The sequence below is a fragment of the Pezoporus occidentalis genome, unplaced genomic scaffold, assembly GCF_034315485.1.
Source record: "Pezoporus occidentalis ecotype Australia unplaced genomic scaffold, CSIRO_AGI_Poc_V1 ctg6, whole genome shotgun sequence".
Taxonomy (NCBI): domain Eukaryota; kingdom Metazoa; phylum Chordata; class Aves; order Psittaciformes; family Psittacidae; genus Pezoporus; species Pezoporus occidentalis.
In genome coordinates, this window is record NW_026915943.1 from 5,518,235 (window position 1) to 5,544,711 (window position 26,477).

General features: G+C 38.4%; 1 protein-coding gene across 36 annotated transcripts in view; it reads left to right on the plus strand.

Moving 5' to 3' along the window:
• Positions 1 to 26,477, plus strand: part of DLG2 (discs large MAGUK scaffold protein 2) — a 1,003,655-nt gene that overhangs the window by 580,092 nt on the left and 397,086 nt on the right. For 34 of the 36 annotated variants that reach the window (XM_062639108.1, XM_062639096.1, XM_062639094.1 and 31 more), the window contains one exon: positions 25,777 to 25,830. In XM_062639108.1, coding sequence (XP_062495092.1) covers positions 25,777 to 25,830 — 54 coding nt within the window. Of the gene's footprint in view, positions 1 to 11,271; positions 11,399 to 25,776; positions 25,831 to 26,477 lie in introns of those variants that run through there. The other 2 variants (XM_062639125.1, XM_062639129.1) reach the window with 1 other exon arrangement.

Here is a 26,477-nt window from a genome sequence, read left to right on the forward strand (position 1 = left end):
CTATGTACTGTACTAACCAATGATTGTAATGATTTATAGTTTATCTACCCGTATTTTGGCTCCTGCTGATTATTCGGTCATAAATATGTTAATGCTTAATTTGCATGATTTGTTGCACCATATTTAGATTTGCATTTAATTAATCCCATGTTTCAAAGTTTCTCCTCTTAGATGCCTCAAGAAGCCAAGAACATTTTCTCCCCTTGACATATAATTTGGCTTCTGGGTTTTTCAGGGAGGATGAATGAGGGTGTGAGAAGGGAATTGTAGAATTTGGAAGGGAATTGTTAGTAGCATTGGTAGTTGGCCAAAACTGCACAAGTGCTCTGATAATCCTCCTGCTATTGATGAATTTCTCTAATACTTGGCATCTGTATTCACCTATGGATAAATTGTTTATCACTTTTTCTGTAGTGTGTAATCCACTCCTAGGAATATTTTCACCTAACCTAGGGATGGAATATTTTTACCTAACAAAATGTTCCTTACCAGCACAGGAACTTACAACACATGAAAGTCTTGATCTCTCCTGTATTGCTCTGATGGCACATGGCACACAATAGGATTTTGTCTTCCTGACTCATGAGATTATGGAGGTTGAGGTTGCTGGAACTGTTTTCTGTTATGTCAACTTGACTGGTACACTGGATACTCTCTGAACTAAAGGCAAAACAAAGAATGGTTTCCTTATGGCTTCCTTAAGATGATAGGAATAAGACTTGTTAACCCTGGTTGCGCTTTCGGTCTAATGTTTCACTGCCTTTGAATTAGGCATTCAAAGATGCAAAACCTTTACAGCAACTTAACAAAATGCTTTTGGCCTAAGCAAAACAAAATAAGTCAAAGATGATCCATGCCAGTTTATAGCTGGATGCTGAGCAATGGCAAAGATTGACATAGAATTTATCTCAGCTATTTTGGCATGACCTGAAGACACACCCTGACCATTGATTTCTCTTTTGGAAATGGCTATCTCTACTGTCTTGGGCTATTTGAATCAACTGAAAATGTCAGATTTCCCTGCAAAAAAAAACCTAGAGGGACTTTCTTGTTGTGTTAATGACAGAATTGAGAGAGTTTGCTAATTGAGCTCTCTATTTTCTCATGTCTGCATGTGGCTTTTGGATGAAAGATCATTAAAATAAAGCCAAAAAAAAATAAAAAAGAAACCCATGGATTAAACTTCTCTTAAGAACTGTGTTTGCTTTTAAGTAATCTATGGATTTTTAAAGTAGAGTTTATAAATTCAGTAACATATATTAATTTACCTTTCTGTATAAATATTCTTATGTCAGTTAATCAGATTAATCAGCTCAATGGTCACCTACTTTCAAAAACTCCCATTGTTTTAAGAGTTAGAAATACAGGGATCAAAAATGACTTCTTTATGTATTCAAAATAGAGGTTCTATAATATCTGAAATGAACATCAGAAAAACAAACAGAATAATCCTTTTTGTAAATTCCAATTCTGGTGTGAGCTTTTTTTTAAGTCGTAGGAGCCAGCTATGAATGCAGTACAAAATCCAACTTAGCAAAATAACACCTGGTTTTGTTTTAGATATATTGTACTTTTAATATGGACTTTTACCTTTCTGATTAAGTATTTGTACAAGGAGAAGCAGGGTACTTCAAAAGCTGAAATTGCTCATATGATTGGTCAAACAGAACATCAGACAAATGATTTTCACTGTGCATTTCAAATGAGAGTGGAATGGAGTCGTGCCATAGGCTTCCAGTTACTGACATCATAGAACAGCTCTGCTGCACTTAGGTCTGAAAACAGTTAAACAGAGACTTTTAGGATTCCTTTTGCTTACATTTGTTTTTTCTTTTAAATTCTGATAAACACTTCCTCCATACTGAACTGGTGGTTGTTGCATTCACAATCACAGAAACTTTGGCTGATTTGTCCAAGTTTTTGTCTTACAGTCATCCCTCGCCTGATAGCTGAGCACATTAAATATTTATTAATGTGAGTAAAGTCTGTTTTACTTCACTTTGTAAGGTCTATTTTATAAAATATATGATTTTGACACCTTTGTGAAGGAGAAATGCAGATGTGCCAGAGAAGCGGGGTCCTGGCCCTGCACTTTGCTTCATTCATTGTGCTGCTTTGTATGATTACACACTGGGCTTAGAGAACCGCTATGTCAGAAAGTTAAACTGGAAAGAAAACCCACAAAGGTGTTTGAGAGACCTATTTCATGGCCCAGCTTGATGTCCATTAGCACAGCTTCTAGCGCCAGCACAAGGCTGAGAGCAGAAGTGTGTGACAAGGGACATGTCCCAGAAGATACCACGCAGCAGCTTCTTTCAAGGGTAGTCACACTTAATGTGCCATCTGATGTGTGCGTTTCCACTTTGACAACACCGCAGTGCTTGGGGCCTCTCTCTGTTCTAAGTGCAGAAACTTGTATTGAGCTCTTTGCTACCTCCAAGAACTCAGGAAAAAATGTGCCATTTAGGAAATGGAGAGTTTTGGGAACACCTTGTTCCTTTTCTGTTCTCACTTTCTGTTCAGCAGACACAACTGGGTTCTCTCAAATGTGTGCATCTTGTAGTCATAAGTATAGATGTTGCTCGTCACAGCTCTGTGAGGAAGCAGTCAGGCAGACAGATTCAAAAAGGCAAATGATATTTTGCGAGACACACCCCCCCACCCCACCCCCCCACCCCCCAAATTCTTATCTAGGTATTCAAATAAGAAGGCAGTAAAAAAAAGTCAGGGTCCTGGTCTCATGTTCTCTTTGAGGCTGATGCTGTCACATTTGATGCTATGTTCTGAATGGTCTTTGGCCTTGTACACCACTAGCTTGCTCAAACACAGATTCAGAAGCAAGTGCTTGAAGCCTCTGTTGTTTTATTTTTCAACACTTCTCAAACACAGCTTTTTTTATGCAGTGTTAGTAAGAAATAGTTATATACTACTGAAATATACATCTTCAATGAATAAGGCTGTGGCTCTGTATAGCAGTTTTCTTCACTACATGGTATTTCTGTTCTATCAGTAAAATATCTCCTACGACATGAATTCTTTTGCATTTTTTTAATTGTGTGGGTAAAAATGGAAAAAGGTTGAGTATGCACATTTATAGCCTACAAAACCTTTATACATTCATGTTTTAATACATGCAGTGTTTTAATACATTTACAGGTAAATGATAACGTTTTATGCAGCTATGCCCAAACCAAAGCAGGATGGATGTTTGGGTCATTTTTTGTAAAGATGGGTAAAGTAAGTATTTTGGGGTTTAATTCCTGGGATATGGAGTTACTTAAAAATAAAAGGTCTAACTAGTTTGATCATCATCAGTTTCCCTCATTAGACATGTACCTCTCTGGCCTAACAGAACCTAGTACACAGCTCCTGATTTCAGACTTGGAGAGATTACAGTACCTTCCTCTGCACTTCTTTCTGACATGCAGAAAACACACATATGTGGAAGTAAACCCAAATTCTTTAACATGAGAACCCATAAGATGTGTGAATGAAATCCAGGTTCCACTGCAGCTTATTAATATTTTTCTGGTTACTCAGCCTGCTAATGTGCATGCATTTGTATATGAAATACACAAAAACTTTTGCTTAATGATATTCAGCAATTGACAGCTCTATATCCTCAGTGCCCATTGATTTAATTGTTCAGAAACAGTGTCAGGGGACTGACTATGGGTAGAAGTTGTGTGTAGGTGAATAACCAGTAACAACTGGCTAGAGATGTCGTCATGCAAAATCTGGGAAGGAGATTAGAAAGTGATGGGAGAAGAGGGTGCCACATCTTTGTACTTTCAAGGAGTCTAGTGTTTAGAAATACTCAGCTAGGTATAGGTTGCTGTGATTAGCATGTAGATGTATTCTGTGTAATAAGCAAAGTTATGATATACTGCAGTTGCCTCTGGGGCCGTTAGTTATTAGCTTGCTCAGCCATAGCAAGTATAAAAGTGGGAGCAATCTGATCACTTCTGCAGGCATATATCTGCAAAAATCCTGCCTTTTGTAATTATTTTTTTCTTTGAGTTGTCATGGCAGTATTCTCAGTGGTTCTTCTGGTTTTACTGAGATGCATTTAATTCTGCATAGTCAGCACAAACTTGGAACTCATACATTACTCTCTAAATAATTTGTGCTGAAACCTGAGGTTATCACTCCTAGGTTTTTTGGTTTTAAGCACTGGTTACTGTCTATCAGCTGAACTAGTCTGTGTACCAAGATGTAAAACATTTTGTTATCATCTGGAGAATACAGAAAGGATGAACCTGCTCTTTGTAGTGAATAAAAATGCAGAATTGCAGAAATATTTTGCTGAATGACCAAAAATCTAAAAGCTCTTCAAATTCATAATTCTTGGGTGCTTGTGTCTTCTTATGGTAGCCCTTGTCATGTGTAATCAAAAGGTTGCCTTTTGCTCATTTTATGTAATGTCTTTTCAGAACATATTTCAGTACTGGGGAAATTGAAACCGTTTTCCTTCTCACCTTTGCCTCTTTCCGTCTTCTGTTTTGAAGAGCCCCATTACTTCTATGTAATTTTTCATAGCTCATCTATATTTTCACATTTTTGAATGGCTGCCAAAACAGTAGTGGAATTACTGCGTTTACCTGTGTGCTCTTTGTCTTGTTTCCAGATGGAAGTCTTTTTCCTTGTGGTTCACTTGACAGGATTTGTCCTCAGGTAGTAACAACTTTAATGTACTTTCTGCCAGTTTCTATTTCGTCATGTTACCTCTTGCACTTCAGGGTTCAGCAAATCTGACAAGACAGCAAAATGCAAAAGGCAACAGAATTGCCACATCAAAAACATTTGGTGGGAGAAGGATGAAGGGTAAAGTAGCTTGGTTTTGTTTTTATTAACAACGATAGCGATAATAAAGCCACCAGAAATCCTTTTGAAATCTGAAGTATTAGGTGGTGTTCAGCAAACAACCAGGGGCAGGAAAGGTGATTAAGGCAAAATTGATGCTGTTTGTGTTTTCTCCAGATGTCATATGCCTGATGTCTTGACATTTCTTAAAGTTCCTCAGAAAGAACAACTATATGATTCCTTTGTTCTTTTGTTTTCTGATACATTTGTGAGTTCACCATTCATTCCATTTCTGACTGAAAAGGCTGAGCCAGGGATTTTGTACATTGTACATAAAACTTGGTTCATTGTACATAAAACAGAGGGGGAACTTTGCATTTTCAACAACTGTATCATAGCTTAGTCCTATAGGCAACAGCTAGACTGGACCAACCTCTACTATTTGTTAAAGTCCTCTAATTTTTTAGCTGGTTTATACTGTTTTTTTGGCTAACTCATCTATGTGGAAGGGCATCTGGAATCTCTTCTCCATTCGACCTTCAAAAGCCTTTGCTGCTTGTGGCAACCGTAGAGGTGTGGCATCATGGCCAGTCCGCTTGCAGGGAATCCCAGTGACTTCCTGGATCCATGAGCGTATGTTGATAAGATTTCCATGGTTTTGAGGGTAGTGGTTCTTCACGTTACTGAAGAAAGCTTTATGGTGGGTAATGAGGTCTTTGCTGAAGTGAGTCACTTTGCATCAGCTCATTCAATCTATGAGAAACTTCAGCTGAAGGAAGGGCTGTACTCTTGGGGTGATGGACACAGTGACTTGGAGGTACAAACCAATTGCTCAACCAGCATTACTTCTTCAAGCCTTTCCATCAATACGGGATGCTTGACTCACAGTTTGAGCTGATCTTGTTGCTGGGATGTTGTGCTGATCTGGACAACTCAATTTAATCAGTTCTGGTACTACTAAATCAGCAAAATTAGAATAAGAGGAGAAAATGCTGAAAATGGAACAATGAAACAATGACAAGAAGTCATTAAAGAGCTGAGACTTCTTAAACAATATTTTTCTTCAGGGACTACAAAAAACCAGAAGCTCAAAAAGAAGCCATTCCAATAGAGAGGAAAGTGAAAACTTTGTGGACCACGGTTCAGCACAGTGCTTAGCGCTGTTCCCTAAGCACACTGAAATAGTCTATGTTAGTGAGATTGCATTACTGGCAATCCCTTGAATACTGAAATCAATCTAAAAGTTAAGTACCCTGCTGAACTGGGATCAATGTAACAGTAAAAGTCTAACCTGTAACTAGATTGATTGATTAGATGGGGATTTTAGTTCATGTTATTGTCTTTTCCATTTCTATGTAAAAGTAAAGGAAAAGAAAGAAAAAATAAGTCAATCCCATGTATAAATTGCCAGGATTGAAAAAAATAAATAAGATGTTTTCAAAGTTGAATATATCAAATGCACAGAAAGTGCTACTTGTATTTAATTATAATTGAAATTACAGTAATAAAATTGGCAGATGAGAGGAGGAAAGAAAATTATATTTCTGTAGACTTCTTGCACTCAGATTCAATCCACCAGAGGAGTTTGAAGACCACAGAAGTCAATTTTAATTGCTGCAATTACTGATCTTTAACTACTGCAGCACTAGTGGGAGAAGTTAGTGAAGCAGAATTTCAGCTGATCTGAAAGTATTATGAAGCAGCATTACTGCCTGTGATTATGGGATGTAAAAGTTCAGGTATCACGATTCAAGAGTTTTGGGCCGCAACTTATCAGTCACTATACTATTCTTACTTTTATTTGACTAAAATTTCTGTAAGAACAAACACCAAAACCCTGCAGATTTAGACAGCACACACCTTTCTGCAACCAGGAATAAATACACCTGTATGTAAAATTGCATGGCTATATTGTTTTAATTCTTCCAATGTAAAATCCTTACAAAGTGAACCACTCAGTTATCTCAGTCATTTCTTCATAATGTCTTGGAGGCTGGTAAACAAACCATTGGCAACTCTCCAGTGGAGCTTTATAGAAGCTATTCTCTACTGAAATTTACTTTAAAAATGAAACATTTTAATGTTTCATAGGAAGACATTAATCCAGCTGGAGAGATGTAAAAGGGTGAGGTACAGTTAAGTAATTTCTAAAACTCTTTGATCGAGACTTAGTGGTGTATTCCCAGCTGATCTGTTATATCAAACTGAATCATAGAATACCAGGTTGAAAGAGACCTCAAGGATCATCTGTTACAAACTTTCATGGAAAAAGCACAGTATAGAGAAGATGTCCCAGTGTGTCTCAAAGATCATGGAGAGCAGCCTTGCACCAATGTTAGCCAGGGCCCATTGATCTGTAGAGTACAGAAGTCAGAAACATTGATTTTAACTCCGTGGAGAGTGCCCACCATCATCCTGGTACAGAACTAGAGCACTTCCCTGGGCTTTGAATCTACAAGCAGGGTGCAGGCTCCTTCCTGCATGTTTCTGGTCACTTGCACTCCTTAGGGGCATTTATATCTCCCACACTTGCCTCAGCAATGACTAAGCTCCATCAGCCAGGTAAATTATAAAAGGTAATCTTACTGGTTGAATTATTGAACATTTACTTGACTTACAATAGCAGTACTCATTTTCATAGAAATAAATATGTATCATAAATGTTATTACATATATAAGGCATCAAAGGAGAATGCCTTAAAGGAGGATACCTCAAAGGAGGTGATCGTGCCCCTCTACTCTGCTCTTGTGAGAACTCACCTGGAGTATTGTGTGCAGTTCTGGTGTCCTCAACATAAAAAGGACATGGAACTGTTGGAACAAGTCCAGAGAAGGCCACGAGGATGATCAGGGGTTGGAGCACCTCCTGCATGAAGACAGGCTGAGAAAGTTGGGGCTGTTCAGCCTGGAGAAGAGAAGGCTGCGTGGAGACCTCATAGCAGCCTTCCAGTATCTGAAGGGGGCCTATAGGGATGCTGTGGAGGAACCCTTCATTAGGGACGGTAGTGATAGGACAAGGGGTAACGGGTTAAAACTTAAACAGGGGAAGTTTAGCTTGGATATAAGGAGGAAATTCTTTCCTGTTAGGGTGGTGAGGCACTGGAATGGGTTGTCCAGGGAGGTTGTGAATGCTTCATCCCTGGCAGTGTTCAAGGCCAGGTTGGACAGAGCCTTGGGTGAGATGGTTTAGTGTGAGGTGTCCCTGCCCATGGCAAGGGGGGTTGGAACTGGATGATCTTAAGGTGCTTTCCAACCCTAAGTATTCTATGATTCTATAAAGGAATCTGGAATGCTATTTTTTCATATAAAATATAGCCTATGTATGAGCTAATATGTATGAGCTCTTATTTGATGCAGTTGCATCAGCTGTTGTGATACTTTGATCTTTATTCATTCTGAGCTCTTTGTGTTTTGTCATCACTGTCTTGACCTGAGGTATTATATATCTGTAGTGGTTTTTCAGAGATACTGGAAAGCCTTTAAGTGTTCTATGAGACTGCTTTTTAAATACAATGGAAAGTCTCCTGAAACATGTGCTTTAATTGGGGGTATAGTACATCAAGTTGTGGTGAATTGGCCCCAGATGGCAGCCAAGCAGCCACAGAACAGCTTGCTCACTGCCCATGCAGCAGAGTGGAGGAGAAATTAGGAAGAACAGGAATGAGAAAGCTCATGAACTGAAATAAAAATAGGGAAGTTGCTCACCAATTACTGTCACAGGCAAAACAGACTCAGCCTGGGGAATTCAACTTAATTTATTAACAATTAACATAAATATTTAAGTACTGAATTAGGTGTTGCAAGAGAAAAAAGGGCACAAGACCTCTCCTCCTGCTTTCCCAGGCTCAGCTTCACTCCAGACACTTCTCTTCCCTCCTTGATGTTGCTGCAGGTTACACTCAGTCCCTTTGGTGAGGTGGTACAGGAGGTTGGGGTCAGGACAAAGCAGTTTTTTTTCTCTACTGCTTCTTTCTTCTCATGCTTTTCTTCTACTGTTGCTTCCTTCTTACTCATTTTCTCCTCACCAGTGTGGGTCCTCCGTGACCATAGTCCCTCAGAGGTAGTACCTACTCCAGCATGAGCTTATTCATCAGCTACAGGGTCTTTGGAGGAGTGCCTTCTCTGCAGTGCAGTACCTCCTACTGCTCTGGTCTTGTTCTCTCATTCTCTCAGCATTTTCTTTCCTTTATTAAATATGTTTTTACAGAGGTGCTACCAGCTTGGCTGATGGCCTAAGCTGTGTCTGTCATGGTCTGTTTGGATCTCTCAAATTTATAGGACAAATTACTCTGTAAATTAAACCTTATTTTATGAGCTTATTGAGAAATACAACAAACTACTTGTAAGAATTTTCACAGCAAGGAATCAATTTTATGTGTTAAAAAGTAACAGTTTCATCATTAGTTACTTGAATTTATGAAAAATTGCTAATTATTTATGGTCCTACTTTTAAGTCTTTCTGAGCAGCAAATGGTACTGATCATGTTTTGAGTGACATAACTGTACTGGGTAAAACTGAAGGTCTATTCAAGCCATTGAATACTAAATGATGTACTAAATGCTTCTGGAAGGAGTTTTAAAAGAAAGGAAGTTACCTGCTCCGTGGTATATGCAGTTCACATATTCCAGAATTTCCACTAAATTAACATGTTCATTTGGTTAGTCAGGTATTTTCTGAGCAATGCTTTGCAGGTTTATTGCATTTTAGTTAACACTGAAGTATTTTTGCACCATTCAAATTAGTGTAGAATTTTCTCATTAACCAAAGCGATAGTAGGTGCAGGGGTGGAGGAGAGAAGCAGCTCTCAATCTCCCTTTCTTCATCCACTCTGCCAAACTACACAGGTTTTGTTGCAAGATCTTCTTTGGGTCTTTTCAGAAATAGGTTTCCTTGGGGAAAAATATGCAGTTTTTACCTTTTTATTCTTCTAAAACTTTTTTTAAGAAACAGCTCATCAGAAATGTACTTTTTAAAATGCTACATTGGGAAAGGCTTTCATGTCTGTTTGAAATAAAATATTTTGCTCTGAATCAGGCAAAGCTTTAGGATTTTTTTAATGTTTCTTCTTATTTTATTATTTTTTTTTGTCAGTATAGTTGCTGAACTTTACTTGATTTTTCAAATATTTTTGGTCCTCTGACATTACTTTTCAGTGAACTCTGATCATGAGTATTTGGAGTTCTAAAATGAACTGTTACTAGCAGACAAAACCAAAAGGTTTTAATACCCAGGGAAGGACATAGTATTGAAGGCCACTTGTTTCCTACTTCTTGTCCCTGGTATTACACAGTTTTCAATCTCTCTCCTCTCATACCATCTTCTTTTCATAAGTAATTACTTCCTACTTTTTTGGAAATCTGTTTTTATGAGAACTTGAGGAATTGGGGAATATAAAAGTTATTTCTAGTATTTCAGCTTTCATACTTGATATTTTCATTTCAACTGTGACATTTGGAAGCCTTGGGTGGCATGGTTTAGTGGGAGGTGTCCCTGCCCATGGCAGAGGGGTTGGAACTAGATGATCTTAAGGTCCTTTCCAACCCTAACTATTCTATGGTTCTATGATTTACCATAGAGCTTTGGTGTAGGGTGATATCTCGTTCCAGAAAACCTGTGTAATGCCAGTCTTCATGTAAATTGTCTGAGTAGACAGCCCACACTGTGCTATACCTTCCTCCCAAAAAGACATCATCACTAAAATGCTGAACTTAATGAAATCTTCAGGATTTCTGTGGGCTTTGAATTTTACCATAGGTAAAACAAACACTGTCCACTGATGGATGGGAGTCCTGTCATTTCTTCAGTATGATAATGCTACTCATAAGTTCAGGGAAAATAAAACTCAACGGGTAAAGAGAGTTGTGCAACATCCCTTTGGCAATGCAGGCCAGAATAGAATCCTTTGGGAGAGATAAGAAATTATCTTTCACTATCCTGTGGCTGTTAGGGTAGTTTTCTCGGATTTAGTCACATTAAACAAATCTTTGTATGTTGATCCTTACATTTGTCACTGAAAGTCCTTGCGACACTTTTTCTCATGGAATTTCTGTATTCAGTACCTTTCCAATTTTCACTCTTTTCATAATAATAATTTGGCTGTGGTTTTAAGGGTGTCTGAGAAGTAGGTGCTTGCTGCATTGGAATATAAACATAGGGAGATCTCTTGACCTGCACTTAGAAAAAACAGCTGTGAATAATTTAGTCCTAAGTAACATAAAGGGATGATTTTAATTTTCACACAACTATTTTCACCTCTGAACAGTGGAACACCATCTAGTTTGACAGTTGCACAATTATCCCTAAGTGAAACAGCTGTCTTGGCTCTAATCTTGCTCTCCTATCCTTCCAATGAGGCTTTTTGATTAACTTTTTATTCTTAGGATAGTAATTTGCAGCAAGGATCTAATTAAGAACTTTATGTAACACAGCCAAAGTCCTCCTTTTGCAAGTCTGTCTCACCTCAGTCCTACTAATCTTGAAGCTTTCAGTATGGAGCATTCTCAAATGTCTGATATTTCAAGTTATCTCTACTGGTTGAAAACAATTTCAGCTATTGAGAATTGGGAACAAGACTCATTTGATTCTTTTGTCTCGGTAAGGAAAACTGTAAAAGCTCTGAAAGAAGGAATGCTTTTAAAATTTCAATTCTGAGGGTTGTTTCTTTAAGGGGAGTAGGGGAAAATGACTTAAACTGAATTTCTCTGTTGAGCTGTATGAGCTCGGAACTCTTGCCATAGATGATCTGTGTTTCTTACTGATGAAGGGATAAGTGGGTTATTTCTGGGTAGAAAATGCATAGTTCTATATATCTGAAATTAAAAGATAGTGCCACCGTTTCTACTTATGAATAATGACAGAGATAGTTATATTACACATTATTAATATGTATACATATTCTTAATTCCAGAAAATTGTATAACTGAGATATAGCATTTAAATGAAGGAGTATTTATCAACTTTATTTAATAATTATAAATTCAATATCTGGGTATTACTGCTTATCACCAAATTCCATACATTAATATGACGTTTATTGCATATAAAATAAAACAGTTCATCTGACTGATCTCTTCTATGTTTACATCAATATATGTTACTAAATTTAAGTATTTTAAAAACCATTTCATTTATATTCATGTCATGTGCACTGGAAATACTTATTTTCACATATGCAGTAGCAGATGCAGGATGATGCTTTTGGTGACCAGGTTAGGCAGGACAGTCAGAGTGTGCTTGAGAGGAAAGAAAAGGGTATATTGCCTTCTTCCATGTGTCTTAATTTCATATGAAATATAATTTGACAGGGTATCTTTAAAGTAAATACACTGATATCTGCAGGTACAAAAGGGACATATATCTGAATTGTTATGTGTATTATCAACAATCTGGAGAAATATTATTTAGGTACTAACTATATCAACATAGTATTGACCTAACAAGTGACTTCAATACCGCATAGGCTGATAGCAAAAAATGCTTGGGTCCTTGTTTGTGTATGAGTAGAGACCTTATACTATAATCAAAGAAGATATTTCAAAATGTGTCACAAAGCATATAATAGGATGTGAAGGATGGACTGACTTTAACTTGTTTTCTCCTTGTTACAGTTGCCCTAAAAAACCTGGTGCTTCCTGCAGATTCTGTGTTCTTCTTGCTGTAATATTTTCTATGTCATTTTTCTCCCATTCCTCTGAAGCACACGATGTTCCCATTTCTTGTCCTCCAGCCAAACATTTATTTAGTATCAGGGTCAGGTCTGCAGTGGGGCTTTTATGTGTTAGTGCTCAGAATTGGTGCACCTGCCTGTGAAGTTGGTTAGCTTTTGGAAAGGACCGACAGATTAAGTGTTAATTTTCCCCAGACGTCCTATGGCGAAAGTCAAGATTTACAACAGGAGAATGGTAAAAGTCATATTTCTACCAGGCATCATGATTTAGCAGATGAGGGGGATATGCTGAAAATTGTTCATTTCATTTGGAGAGTGGAGTCTGTGCCTTAAAAACAGGGTAGGGGGAGAATGGGTCTGTCCAAAGGGCTCTTTGGTAAAGGTTACCTCGTGTCTGAATGTCAGTTGCATGAGATAGATGTTGAGTTGTTTTTAGAGGTTGAAGCACTGTTGTACAGGTGCAAGGGAAATCTGAGTTCCTAAAGATGAATGTTTTCAGGACTGATTCTTTGGTTCGGATACTCTGTGTCCTGTACTCTGCCTACATCCTGCCTTAAGCAGCCAGCTTCATTTGTGTTACTAAATGCTATGCTTAGTCCTTTTCCTGGTCTTCTCTCCTAGCACGTGACGTAAAGTGCATAACTTCCACTCCTTGCTTCGTCAGGAAATGTTTTCTTTTTCTTTCCTAACAGTAATCAAAGCTTACTTCTGAAAGTCCTCTCCTGGAACTCTTCCATTTAAATCAGAGAAAAAAACCACTACCATATCAAAGACAGACATCTAGGAGCTGATTATTATCACTGTTGTTATTAATATAGGAAAAGGCTGCTTGACATTACGAACCATTTAATGTTCCAGTGTTTAGGGGGATCATGTAAGTGGATGAAAGGTTGTTGTGACATTTGAAATTCCCCCAATTGATTTGCAAACCCATCTTCTCAGTCTTGATAGATCAGTTCTGACAGTTTTTAGGTTTTATGTCTCTGTGATTATTACATTCGTTGTTCAATACAGTGACAGTGAGAGGTCAGTGTTGTCTCTGTGTACAAGGAAGGTTGTTTCATTTTGTGGGATAAGTTATACACATTCACACAGTAAATCTACAGAGACCAGAACTTAGTTCTGCCCAGGTCACTGTTATTAACTTATACAAATGGTAACATCCTAGATTTTTGTGTTTTACGAGCTGAAAATATGTCATGAAATCAGTAACTGAAAGATATCCTATAATCTAAGAATGATTTTATTTCAAAGTGGTACCTTGTGTTACTTTTTGTGACTGCTTCATTAGTAAAAGTGCCATGTTGCTTCCTGCTAGATAAATCACTGTTGAAATTGCCTCCATCTATTTTAATTCAGTTTAAGATAATGATTTTTTACTCTGTTTCTGCATCCTTTTCTAGCCAAAACAACACTGTTTAGAAATGACAGAATGCTAAAACATAAAGATGGGGAACGACCTCACAGGTCATGTTGCCCATCTGCCAGAATGCTGGTACTGCCTACAGTGTGTAGTTTAGTGCTTAGTTGAAGTGTATACAAAGAGTTTTAGGAAGCAAGGCTTCTCTCTCTCCTCTAGGGAGATGATACTATAGTTTGATGAATTTGACACACAGTTGTAGCAGTGTATAAAATGTGCTTGCCTGCCCTTGGCATGAAATGTAAAAATATTCCCATGTTAAAAATAGCAAAATATTTATTGAAAAACAGGCCAAATCTGATTTTACTGATCTGAAGTGTTTCTCAGCATCCTTCCTAACATCAAAAATATTTTTTGACATTTCTTCCTTTCTGTTTTTAATCCAGCTTCTGAAGTCTGTCTTTTTTAGCATTGATACACCTACTTGTACTCCTAATCTAAATTTGTTAGGTTCACAAGGATGCTGTTCCCTTGATTATTACTTGACAGGAATTACCTTAATTTCTTCAAGGCCCTAATTTTGATTTAAGGCATATTTTTAAGGTTCTCTACAAGTTCTCTGGGAGACTGTCAGTGTTGCTGTACCCTCCAGTCATGTTGTTTGTGCTTCTCAGACTTAAAATGGTCTCAGGCGCTTTCTTTACTTAAGCAATGGCATATTGTAGAGCTGGTTCTATGGTGATGTTGCTGCTCATCCCAGGTTCAGCCCCTTTACGTGGTTTCATTATTCTACAAGCCTGTGGTGCCATGTTGCTCTCTGTGTTTTGAAACTTTTTTGTAAATGCTATTTCTAAGAATCAAGAAGTTGGCAGCATCTTAATAGATTATATGTTAGAAGAAGAAGGCATAGCTTTGATTCTCTGTGGAAAGCTCCTTGATGAACAATAATCAGTTGTCACTTTATGTGTTTCCATTTTTACACAATAATGTGATTTTACTTGTGGCTGCAGCACGGCTTCCACTTTCACTTTGTTGCTTCTGCTACTCAAGTTGACATTTTCTTTTATAACCAAAGACCTTGCTCTTTTACTTTCTTCAGCTGTTCCAGACTCACCTCCAATAAATGATTTTGTAGATTTATCAGAAAATAGGATGAGTAAATAAAAGACACTGAACAAATATCTGTTCTGCAGTGAAATTTCAGAGGAATAAGGTGTTGCATGCAAAGCAGACTTCAGTTTAACTGTACTGCCAGGTAAGATTTTACTTTCTGTAACTACCTAAAAGATGGAGCCACGAGGTGATTCGTCTCTTCTCTCAAGTAACAAGTGACAGGACAAGAGGAAACGGCCTCAAGCTGCACCAGGGCAGGTTTAGATGGAGCTGAGGAACAATTCCTTCCCCAGAGGGTGCTCAGGCATTGGAACAGGCTGCCCAGGGCAGGGCTGCAGTCACCGTCTCCAAGTGTTCACACACCGTGGAGATGAGGCCCTCAGTGCCATGGGTTGGTGGTGGCCTTGGCAGTGCTGGGGAACAATTGGACTTGATCATCTTAAAGACTTTTCCAACCCAGTTGATTCTATGATCTGTAATATCATTTAATTACTGAGTTGGGTATTGAGAAACAAAGACGACAATGGGTTAAACATTTAGGGGAAACAGCTCTTTGCCAGGCTGAGCTTCACTCCAGACCCCTGGTGACTCCTGCAGGTCACACTCAGTCCCTCCAGTGAGGTGAGGCTGGCACAGGGGGTTGGGTTCAGGATGTGGTGCTTTCTCTCTGCTGCTCCTTTTTCCTAACTCTTCCCTTCCTTATTACTTGCTTGTTCCGCTCCAGCGCAGTTCCTCTGCAAGCTGCAGTGCCTTCAGGGTGTTCCCTGCTTCTCCATGGAGCACCAGTGCCTGCCTTGTCACAGAGGCACCAGAACTGGTTGGTCCAGAGGCACCACCAGCTTTGCTGATGGGCTGAGCTGTGTCTTGCAGTGGGTCTGACGCTGAGATGGCTGGAACCTGCTGTGCCTGTCACAGAGCAGCCCTGACTTCTCCTCACAGACCTGCTCCTGCAACCCCCGCTTCCAAAACCTCCATGTTTGTGACCACTGCAAGGAGGAAGACAGGCAGGTATAATGGTGTGTGTTTAGGTCTGAGGCTCCAACATAAGAGGGACATGGAGCTGTTGGAGTGAGTCCAGAGGAGGCCATGGAGATGCTGAGGGCTGGAGCAGCTCTGCTCTGGAGCCAGGCTGAGAGAGCTGGGCTGGGTCAGCCTGGAGAAGAGAAGGCTCCTTAAGGGGAGACCTTAGAGCAGCTCCAGTGCCTAAAGGGGCTGCAGGAAACCTGGAGAGGGGCTTTGGATAAGGGCCTGTAGGGACAGGACAAGGGGAATGGCTTTAACCTGCCAGAGGGGAGACTGAGCTGAGCTTTTAGGCAGAAGCTCTTCCCTGTGAGGGTGCTGAGGCGCTGGCACAGGGTGCCCAGAGAAGCTGTGGCTGCCCCATCCCTGGCAGTGTTCAAGGCCAGGTTGGACACAGGGGCTTGGAGCAAGCTGCTCTAGTGGAAGGTGTCCCTGCCCGTGGCAGGGTTTGGAACTGGATGAGCTTTAAGGTCCCTTTCACCCAAACCATCCTGTTATTATGTAATAATACAAGCTTCATTTTTCAGTAGGTCATATTGCATAAAAGAGGCATTTGAATGTAGCAGATTGAGGAATGACAAGGTACAAAGTCAAGAAATTGGACTGGTTTTATTTCTCTGTGCAAACTTTTAACGCATGAAGGAAATCAGCCCTAAAACCAAAAAGACAATGACATGTGTGTGTTTCCACCACGCAGCCTAAAACCAGATTGCATCATCCTAAAGGGAGCATTCTCTTTCTTTCAATAACAGCCTGTTGGCATTACACACATCCACGAGTCTTTGCTAAGCTCGGCAGCCTGTGATGCTCCTGCTGGGTGCTACAGTCTGTAAAATTACAGAAATAGTGGCAGTTCTGGCACGCATTGTCCTGCAAGTCACCCACAGAGCGCTCAGTCTCTCAGGCAGAAGGACGTCAGTGAGAAAACAGAGATTAAATGTTTGGCAAGCCCTAAGGTAAAATACCAAACAGTTTTACGTAACAGTCCATCTCCATTGAGAAATGCATTTTATGCCACACGAGGCAACCCCTTGTAAGATGCCTCACTTGCCCTAAACCCTGTATAACTTCACTTTAAACACTTGTATCTTTTGAAATGACATACTGTGAGTGCAGTGGTCCTGCAGTGATTTATGGTTTGAAGCAAGCTGTCGGCAAATGATATATTTGGAATTTTTCTGTTAATTTTATTCATCAAGTAGTGATTCTGGGACGTGAAGAGACCCTCTGGGACATCAATTAAAACTTTTCCAGAGGACATAAGGTTTGAAGTTTACTTCTGATATAAAAATCAAAACCCTCCTTGCTCCAGCACAGGCCAATTTGAGTTTATTGCAGATATTCAAAATCAAGTTTAATTATGTAAAACTGATATACATTCATTAAGTGGAAGCTTTTGGCAAAGCAGCTTTGCTCCTACTTAGCCAGAATCAATGAATTAAAAGTTGAGGCATTTTATGGACCACAGTAACCACCAGCTCTTCTGACAACTTCTGTGCTGAAACAGAATCGATGGTGATTTTGCTACTTCTGTTATACCTGAAAACCTTTGTAAAACTCAAGATGCTTTCTTCTGTGTTTCCCATTCTTTCCTCTCTATGGAGAGTTTGAGCTGTAGCACCAATAAGTCTTGGTCTCTTCTGTTCTTGCCAAACAGAGGTGAATGCTTTTTAGCACGAATTCAATTATTTCTCGGCTGTTGGGTACAGTGCTTGATCTAATTGATTAGTTTCTAAAAGCAGGTGTTTAATTCTTTGGAATTTATGTTCTGATAAACCTCTTGAATAGATAATGAATCCTATTAAAATAATTTCCCTACTTCACATTTAGGTTTACATTTACTTTTTTCTGTTGTTGTATCCATCTGCATTGTAATTTTTACTCCATTGAGATTACTTTCTTGTTCTGTTTGTTGCACGGCTCTTCTTAAGGTTTACGTCTGTACTAGTCCATGGTTAATAAAGCTAATGCTTGAGCAAACTGTTGGAAAGCTAAACAGCTAAAGTTTAATCAAACATGGGAATGCTCAAGTCAATGAGACGTTTGCCCTTGTTAGTAAGTCTGTGGATAACCTAAGCATTTTGTATTAACTTTCCCTCTTCCTCCCCACCGGACTTTTAATTTCTGGATATTCAGCTAATGTGGTTTAAAATACAATAGAAAAAAATTTCAAACAGAAATATTAATTTGTTTAATTTGTTCTAAGTTCTTTTTGCTCATTATTGCTTTCACGAACCAGCTGGCTAAATGCATGCACGCTCTACAAATCCTGCCAGGAGATAAAAAGCCCTAATACCATATTACATATTACCTTAAGTTTGACTCTGTTGAGAGCAGATCAATGTTTTACCATTAATTCAGTTATGCGGGTACTTTCACCCAAAAATTTTTAGATCTGATAGATGTAGGAGAATGTCATTGATGTTTAAAATGGAAGCTGTAACCTGTTTTTTTTAATTTCATAATATAAAGTAAGTTAGCTTAGCTTTTAGGTTTTCAGTAGCACCCCTCCATTGGAATTTATCTTTCCACCAATATTAACTGTAGTGGCAAGATTTCACAAATATCTCATCTTTTTATAAAATTATTACGAATTACATCAAAACTGAAAAATAAATTATTCAAATCAGATGTCAGAGTTTTGAAGATAATATACTTATAAAAGTACCATATGGAATGTGTTTCTATTTTTGTTCTTGATTCTAAAGTTTCCATATCCACATTTAAGAACATACCAGAAACGGTCATTGCCTGGATTGTTTAAACTGTTATTTTCTTAAGTGATGTGCTTTGACACAGGCTTTGCGGAAAGTTCTGGTGCAGAGTGGAGATGAGATCAGAGCAGAGATACGTGTAATAAATGAATGTTATGGCCCATTCACTTTCAAAAGGCCGTGAACATGCGCTGAAGCAGTAAACCTAGAAACAGGATTTAGGTCTAAATTTCTGTTCAAAGCTAGAGCACTGTTGTATGACAATTGGCATCAATTTCTCTTGTGAGTCAGTAGAGATCTGGTAATGGGACCGCTGTGTGAGTCTTAGTATGGCATTTGGCATCCTAGAATGAGACAGATGGATCCACCCTGCCTAGTGATAGGAAGGTTATCACCTCAGAATTTAATGAGTAATAACATTTAGTTGAGTAATATCTTCACTGGAAATTCAGATGTACCCTAATTATCCCTCATTCTCTGTAAAGCTTTTCCCATTGACATTTCTGTGTCCTTCACTAGATCTGATATTGGGCAAAAAGTTCCCATTATGTTAATCATAGATAATTCAACAGCTAACAGGTAATATCACCATGGGTGAAACTTCAGCAATTTTAAGGTAGGTGCTTTCTTGTCATTCCATTTGTCCACCTGTGGATCCACACAGAAATGCTGGGTTTTCCTGAGGTGTGAAGTCTTTTTTTGTTTAAATAATGTCACAGTTAATACAATTTTAAATAGAAAATTATTCTTTCAGTTTAAACAAAAAACAACACAACACCCCAAGCTCAAAAATAAGGCCATGTTCTTTGAAAAAGCACTCTTTACCTTTAAATTAAATGGCTTTATATGAGATTACATTATACACGTAGGGAAAGATCCTGAGAATTTCTTGAGGCATTTTTCCTCTATTCTTGACAGCTGCAACCAGCAAGCAAAGCTGCTTTTGACTTCTGAAAAATCATTCTTTAAATGTTCAAAGAGACTCCCTATCGTTCATATTTTCTGTTTAATAACCAGCAAATGACTTTTTCTCCTTCTTGGTCCTGTAGTTTGTAATTCAGTGGTAAATACGATGAAAAGTTCTGTGTGTCCTGTGATCCTGAGGCCTTGCAGCATCACAGAGAATTTTGACATCTAATTTATCATTTAATCTTTCATGCCATTGTGTGTCAACGTAATTTTTTTTCTTGCAATTGTGAAAAACTTTTGAAAATAGGCAATGAATTTAAATTAATTCAGTGTTACCTTTTTAAGGCCTCAAACAGTCCGACAGGTTCTATCTGAGGGATGCAGCTTACCCTATTCCTTTGCAAATGTAGGGGCCACTCCACTTCGTATTATTAAGACACAAAATGCTAAGACTTTATGGTAAAATAAAGCTGCAACTGAGTATTCCAGAGAGTGTTTTCGAATTTAAGAATGTCCGCCTGGAAGGATGAGCCCTTAACTCTGACATTCAATCGACAGGGTTAGGTGTCTCCAAAAGATGGTAATAAGGCACTGACAGCTCAACCTACTTTTTAAATGGTAATGCATACACTCTATTTCACTACCTCTTTACTTTGAGTTTACTTAAAAGTAATGATGTAGATAATGTCAGTAATTGCTTAGCAAGAAAACAAGGAATTGAGATTTCTGAGTCAAAATCGCAGCTAGGATTAAATATAGGTAGATAGTTTCAAGATGATCATATACTTGTTTTAGTGTTTTCTGGCTAAGAAGTAATGTGCTGTGCTCTTTATTTGTATAATAGTCACCATATATCTATGCAAGTGGTTTGATGGTCTGGTGTTGAATACAGCACTGCAAAGAAGAAACAGTTAAAACAAGGAGTTATGAATACTCCAAGAGGAATGAAATGCAGTTTAATATGGATAGTCTGTAAAACTGTGCATGCTCTAAGTAAAAGGATGATGGTAGCACTCGCGGTAGAGGAATAGTTCATCTTGTCTGAGAGGTATGAGTCATGTCAGACGCTTGTAGAGAATTTGGTAGCAGAGTAAATGTTCATGAACTAGACTGTGCGCCTTTTTGTTCTCTTTCTACTGGCTTCAAGTGCTTTCACTGTATCTTGCAACTAGAAAAGCCACTAGACTGACTCGCTGCAAGCAGAACAATCTCGTATATATATTTGTGGAAACAAAGTCTGTTGTGCTCAACTGCTTTAAGAACAAAAAAAAAACCACAAAAAACTCCTGATTTTTTTCCCCAAAGCTATTCAAGCTTTGTCTCGGCTCTGCCAATCTGTCACTGCAGCTGTCAGTATGATCCCTTTTCTTCAAAGCACAGAGATGGCTCAGCTGAAAGCACTGCTTTTAGTCATGGGCAGCAAAAAGGTCTGTGCAGGGAGCATTACTGACAGCCCGCATGGTCCATTGTCAGCATAATATAATACATGAGGTATAGGTAAGGATTAGGGCAGAAAGGAAAGTGCATGAGGAATGGGGAAAACAGGCTCACTTAGTTCACCACACTCAGTACAATCCCTTCTTTTGGTGATTGGTTTGGATTTATTTTGCAGCTGCAGAATCAGGACAGTGTTCACAAAGGCCTTTTCCCATCTTTAAAACCTGATTGCAAAGTCAGGGAGGCCTCAGTATTCTACCTGACTTAAAAGACGGCTGTCTCTTTCATGAATTAATTAACTACTGATTTGAATTCATCCTGCAGGTTAGGCATTAGACATGTAGCGTTTTAAACCTCCCTACATAGAGATAGATTATTTAGTTCTTGCCAGCCAACATCTCTCTTCAAACTCTGACCAAATTAAGCCAGTTTTGCTAGAGTTATTAAACACCTTGGTTAAGACTGCAGAGCAGGTCAAAGGGCAGAGCTAGGAATAAAGTCATTATCTTTGTCTTCCAGAAAGCCATTTATTCTTCTGACGCAGTGTCAGACGTAGATAGATAGTTTATATATGCATGGGTATTATAGATTAGATGCAGTGCTGTCTCAAAGACACAGTGGGCAGAGATTCTCGAGAGAATATAAATATATATTTTTTTGCATGCTTTTGTTAATTTATGCACAACTGGAAGTATTCCTAGTGAGCTGATGAACTGTTGTGATGGATTTTTCAGTGTTCTGTATAAGTGTGCAGATGTATAGGCATCCTTTTTTGAGAATTTGATGAATCAGTGCATGTGATGTGTTTTTAATTCAGCATAGACACATCATCCTGGATGGTAAAATCCTTCTGACTCCTTGTTGCTACTGATCTTCTCCTGACCTGTCCACTGAGTAACTTCGCTGTGACTGCAGGACTATTTTGATGCTCCTGTGTACTGCATAGCTAGCACTGTATTTAGGTCTTTTTCCAGTAACTGATAACTGTCTTCTTAACTCTGCATGATTAAAGCCTCCTACTTTTCTTTAAAGCATGAGCAGCAAACAGGACATAAGTAGTAAAATAATCTCCATTTCCTGCACTTAAATGCAGTGTTGTAGCTCAGGAGGTCAGTGTTCTTCAAATCACCATGTGTTAGAGAGACTGGAGCAAAATGTTTCAATTAAATCAGTTTTCCGAGGAAAAAAAAACCCAAAACAAAACAACAAATCACCACACAAGCATGCACACGTAGGAACAGGAGGAATACAGAAAAGAAAAATGAGCACATGATATTGGTTGTGAGTGAATGGTTATAATCTGTCTGTCCATCTGAAACAGTCTATAAATCTCATGACTGTCTGGTCAGGAGGAGTGCTTCAGTAGCAGAAAATTGTCAGTTTGATCGTGAAGTTCAACTCTTCCAATCAGCAACACACAATAAGCACTGTGTTAAAATGAAACCTGAAAGATATTTGAGTTTGAAAGCCAATTCTTTAAAGGCTCTGTCAGAAGTCTAAGCAAGAAAGGATCACCCTATTCAAAGGAACAGCTGAAGTGCTCGGACTTTTGCTGTAGAAGGGATGATGGGCCAAGTGAGAAGCTGGAGGTCAGGATTAGGAAGAAGGTAACAAATGGAAACATCCTAGTAGATGCCTCCAGGAAGCCTTGTCAAGGCTCATGAAGGACAGAGGGAGGTGATTACAAAGAAGCAGGTCTATTTACAAAGGGTAAAATTGTGCCTTGCCAACCTGACAACTTTGTGATGTGATGACTAGTTCTGTGGATGATGGGAAATTAGTAGGTGTAATTTGCCTTGATTTTAACAATGTTTTCAGTACAAATTCTGTTTTGCAGCCAAATGAGAGAGACAGTGAATGGGTGGATGTACTAGAAGATGAGTAGGATGCTGTCTAGACCACCAGACCCAAAGGGTGGCAGTCAGCAATTTGAAGTCTGGTAGTAACTGATGGCACTACGTTACTTAGGGTGTTTCTACAGGCTTGATACTGGTGCTGATGATGTTTAGCATCTTAATAACCAGAATGATTAGGTAGAATGCACTGTCAGCAAGGTTTTAGGTAACACCAGACTGGGTGGAGCAGATGATATGCTGGGCAACTGCTGTTCAGAGGGATCTCAATAGGCAGGACAAATGGGCTGAGAGTAACCACACAAAGTTCCTGCACTGGGACAGAACAAAAGATGCAGCAGTCCCAGCCGGGCATAGTACAGAATAAGTCTGCACGTGACCTAGCCATGTGCCCTTGCAGTGAAGGCTAACAGCAAACTGGGCTGCACTAATAGCAGCCTAGACAGCAGTCTGAGGGACATCTACTCATCACCCATGAGTCTGCATTGGGAGTACTGTGTCCAGTTCTAGGTTCCTCAATATGCCAAAGTGTATTTGGTGGAAGATAACAAACACTGACTGGGTCTGGTAGACAGAGCATTCAGGAAAAGAGAGAGCTCAATTTGTTCAGCTTGGAGAAGAAGAGTCTGTGGGAAGAATCTAATTGCTGTCTTCAGCCATCTAAGGGATAGTTAGAAAGGACACAAAGTCAAACTCCTCTCGGAGATGCACAGAAGTATGACGCAATAGACACAGATGCATTAAGGGAATTCTGATGAGATATAAGAGAAACCTTATCTTGGTGAGAGTTGTATAGCACTGGACCAGGGATCCTGCAAGACTACAAATGTCCTTCTGGAAACAATAGCAACTGATAGTGTGAAAGATTTGTGGGTTCTGCTTGTGCTTGTAAGAGGAAGAAAAGGAGTAAATGAGTCTTCAAAAGAAATTCCAGATTCCTTAAATGTTTTTACAGTGTTCACACAATTACTGGTTTCTGATCAAGAAATCTCTTTACTTCAGGAAAATCTGATATGGGTATGAGGCTTTGCTCCTCAATGGGTTAGAAGTGATTGGCGATAATATGACAATGCTTTGGAAAATGACTACAGAAAGACATTTGTAATTTCTATAGATACTGTTTTATAAAGCAATGGAAAGATGCTTGCCTTCTGCGGATTGCAAACTTTGTTTATACTTGGTACTTGAACTTCTTACGGTATGAAAAATAATAAGATTAAATATTGTGAAAAAAACAAAAAGAAAACACTTTCTTCCTGTAGCAAAGTCTTTAAGTGTATGGACCTATATATTAATGTAAGTAAAAACTACAATTCCAAAAGGAAATCCTTTGCTTAGCCTTCAGTGATAATACAGTTATAAATTATTCTATATGCTTAAAGCTAAAAATATTATAATCATATGGCCTTCGGCTTTTATCAGTCACTCCAAAGTGTTCAGTGTTATGAGGCATAATGAGAATAATCTGGTTTGTGTCTATAATATATTTTCAGATACTAAGCATTTTAATATTAAACTATACCTTACTATGGTAACAGATACATGCCATGTATGCACACTAAATTGTATGCATTTCATGTTTAGCTTTTACTCACGGGTTACATAGTTTTGTAGAAATAACGGCATTAATCATCAGTAGCTGTTGTAACATACGGTTTCTTTGGACACAGAATTGTCTTTCAACAGCTTCACCAAAACTGGAAAGAAACTGTGATTTTTCTGAAAGTATTTGAACTGTTGCAGTAATGTTACATTTTTAATTTGGGTTGTGTTAACATAGGTTTTGAAATCCTGCAGTGAATGCTTGACAATAGAAATATGATCAGTGCTTTTGGCAGTGCTGTAATCATGAGTACCATGCACAAAGAGACTCTGCAGTCTGTACAAATTGAAAGTACAGTCACACTTTGGCGAATATATAATGTAGACAAATAGAACTAATGAGCTACTCATCAGCTTGATAGAATGGCTGAAGAGTGTTTCTTTAGTTAGGCAAGCGAAGTGCCTTCCATCACTTTTTGTACTACATTGACTCCATGGTGAACCTTCTCCTCCTGAGTTCTTGAACTATTAACAATCCCATCTCAGCAGTCCTGCCCCTGACATTTTACTCATGGTGCATGGCTCTACAATTTCTCACAGCTCTGTGGTTTTCTCCAGTGTCTGAGCCAAGATTATGAGCTGGGTCAAATCAGAGCTCAGCCTCGGGTCACCACTACTGAATCTCAGAATAGAAAGAGGAAGAGGTTAGGGCATTTCAGGTGTCTGGAAACTAGTCTGGATATTGGTTTCATCAATGTTAAAGGTCATGTTGGACAGCTTTACAGACTCAAACATCTTTTTAAACCACCTCTTTATTTCAAACTTAACATGAGCTGAGTGCAAATGAACCATGAGAATACATAGTTCTAATGTAAATATCCTAGTATGCGTAAAGTATACATTTACTACATACCCCTAATACTGATAAGTTGTGTAAACATAAAATTCTGATGTTTGTCCTCTGTAAAGATCTGGTTATTAGCTTAAACATAAAAAATGGGCTTGTAACGCAGGGGAAGCTGAAACCCTCACCCCAAGGTCACCTGATTGTAAGCTGAATGCATCATGTTTTTTATAGTTCTACTAAAATATGAATTACTAGTAGTTATTTATTCAGCATGTGAGCCAAAGCCTAATGACATTGAAAGAAAAACCATAGTGAGATGTGGTTTGGAGTCTGAGGACCTATTTCCTTCATCCTTAATTGATTGAACAGTACCCAAAGTTATGTACTGTTGTATGATGTGAATTCAGTGAGAAGACAGGCTTTCAGCCTTTTAATTTAATGTGTCATAATGGACATTTCAATATTAATGCATTTCAGATTTTTTTAATTTTCTTATTCTTTTTCCTTCCAGGCAAGCCCTGCCCCTATAATTGTCAACACAGACACCTTGGACACAATCCCTTATGTAAGTATTCATTTTTTTATTACTATATAGATCTTGGTTATTTTTCCACAGAAATTATACTCAGTATTGCATAGAAGTTATAAAGAAAATCTTTCAATTAATCATGTCCTTTACAGTTACACAGTTAATTCTTTTCTAGAAAGTATCAGGAGAGATAATTTCACTCAGATGAGTTATAGCATAGTGTATACACATAATTTGTAGTTTAGATTTCAACACATAAATTGTAACTTACTAAAACTAGCCTTTCTTTTTTAAAAAAATGTGATTTCATTAAGCCTTTCTTCCTTACAGGAAGATAAAGAATGAATAGCTCTTGTTAGAGCATCATGCACCCTCCTAGTTTATTAAGATGATACCTAGATGCACACTGTAATATTAAAATGGTGCAAACAGCTCTTCATTTATCTGTCTACATTCCTGTTGTAGATGAAAGCTCTTCATGATGAATAGCAGTACAAACTAGATGACCTCATGTTTTCTTATTAATGTCTCTTCCTTTACATGTCTTCTAGAAAAAAATTATAATGAATGTTTTTATTAGAGTTTTAAAAATCTGCTTTTCTACAAGCATTTGATATCATTGTTATTTTAGACTGTAAATGCAAGTATAGTTGAAGATAAAGGATACAGAGAAAGACAGTGAA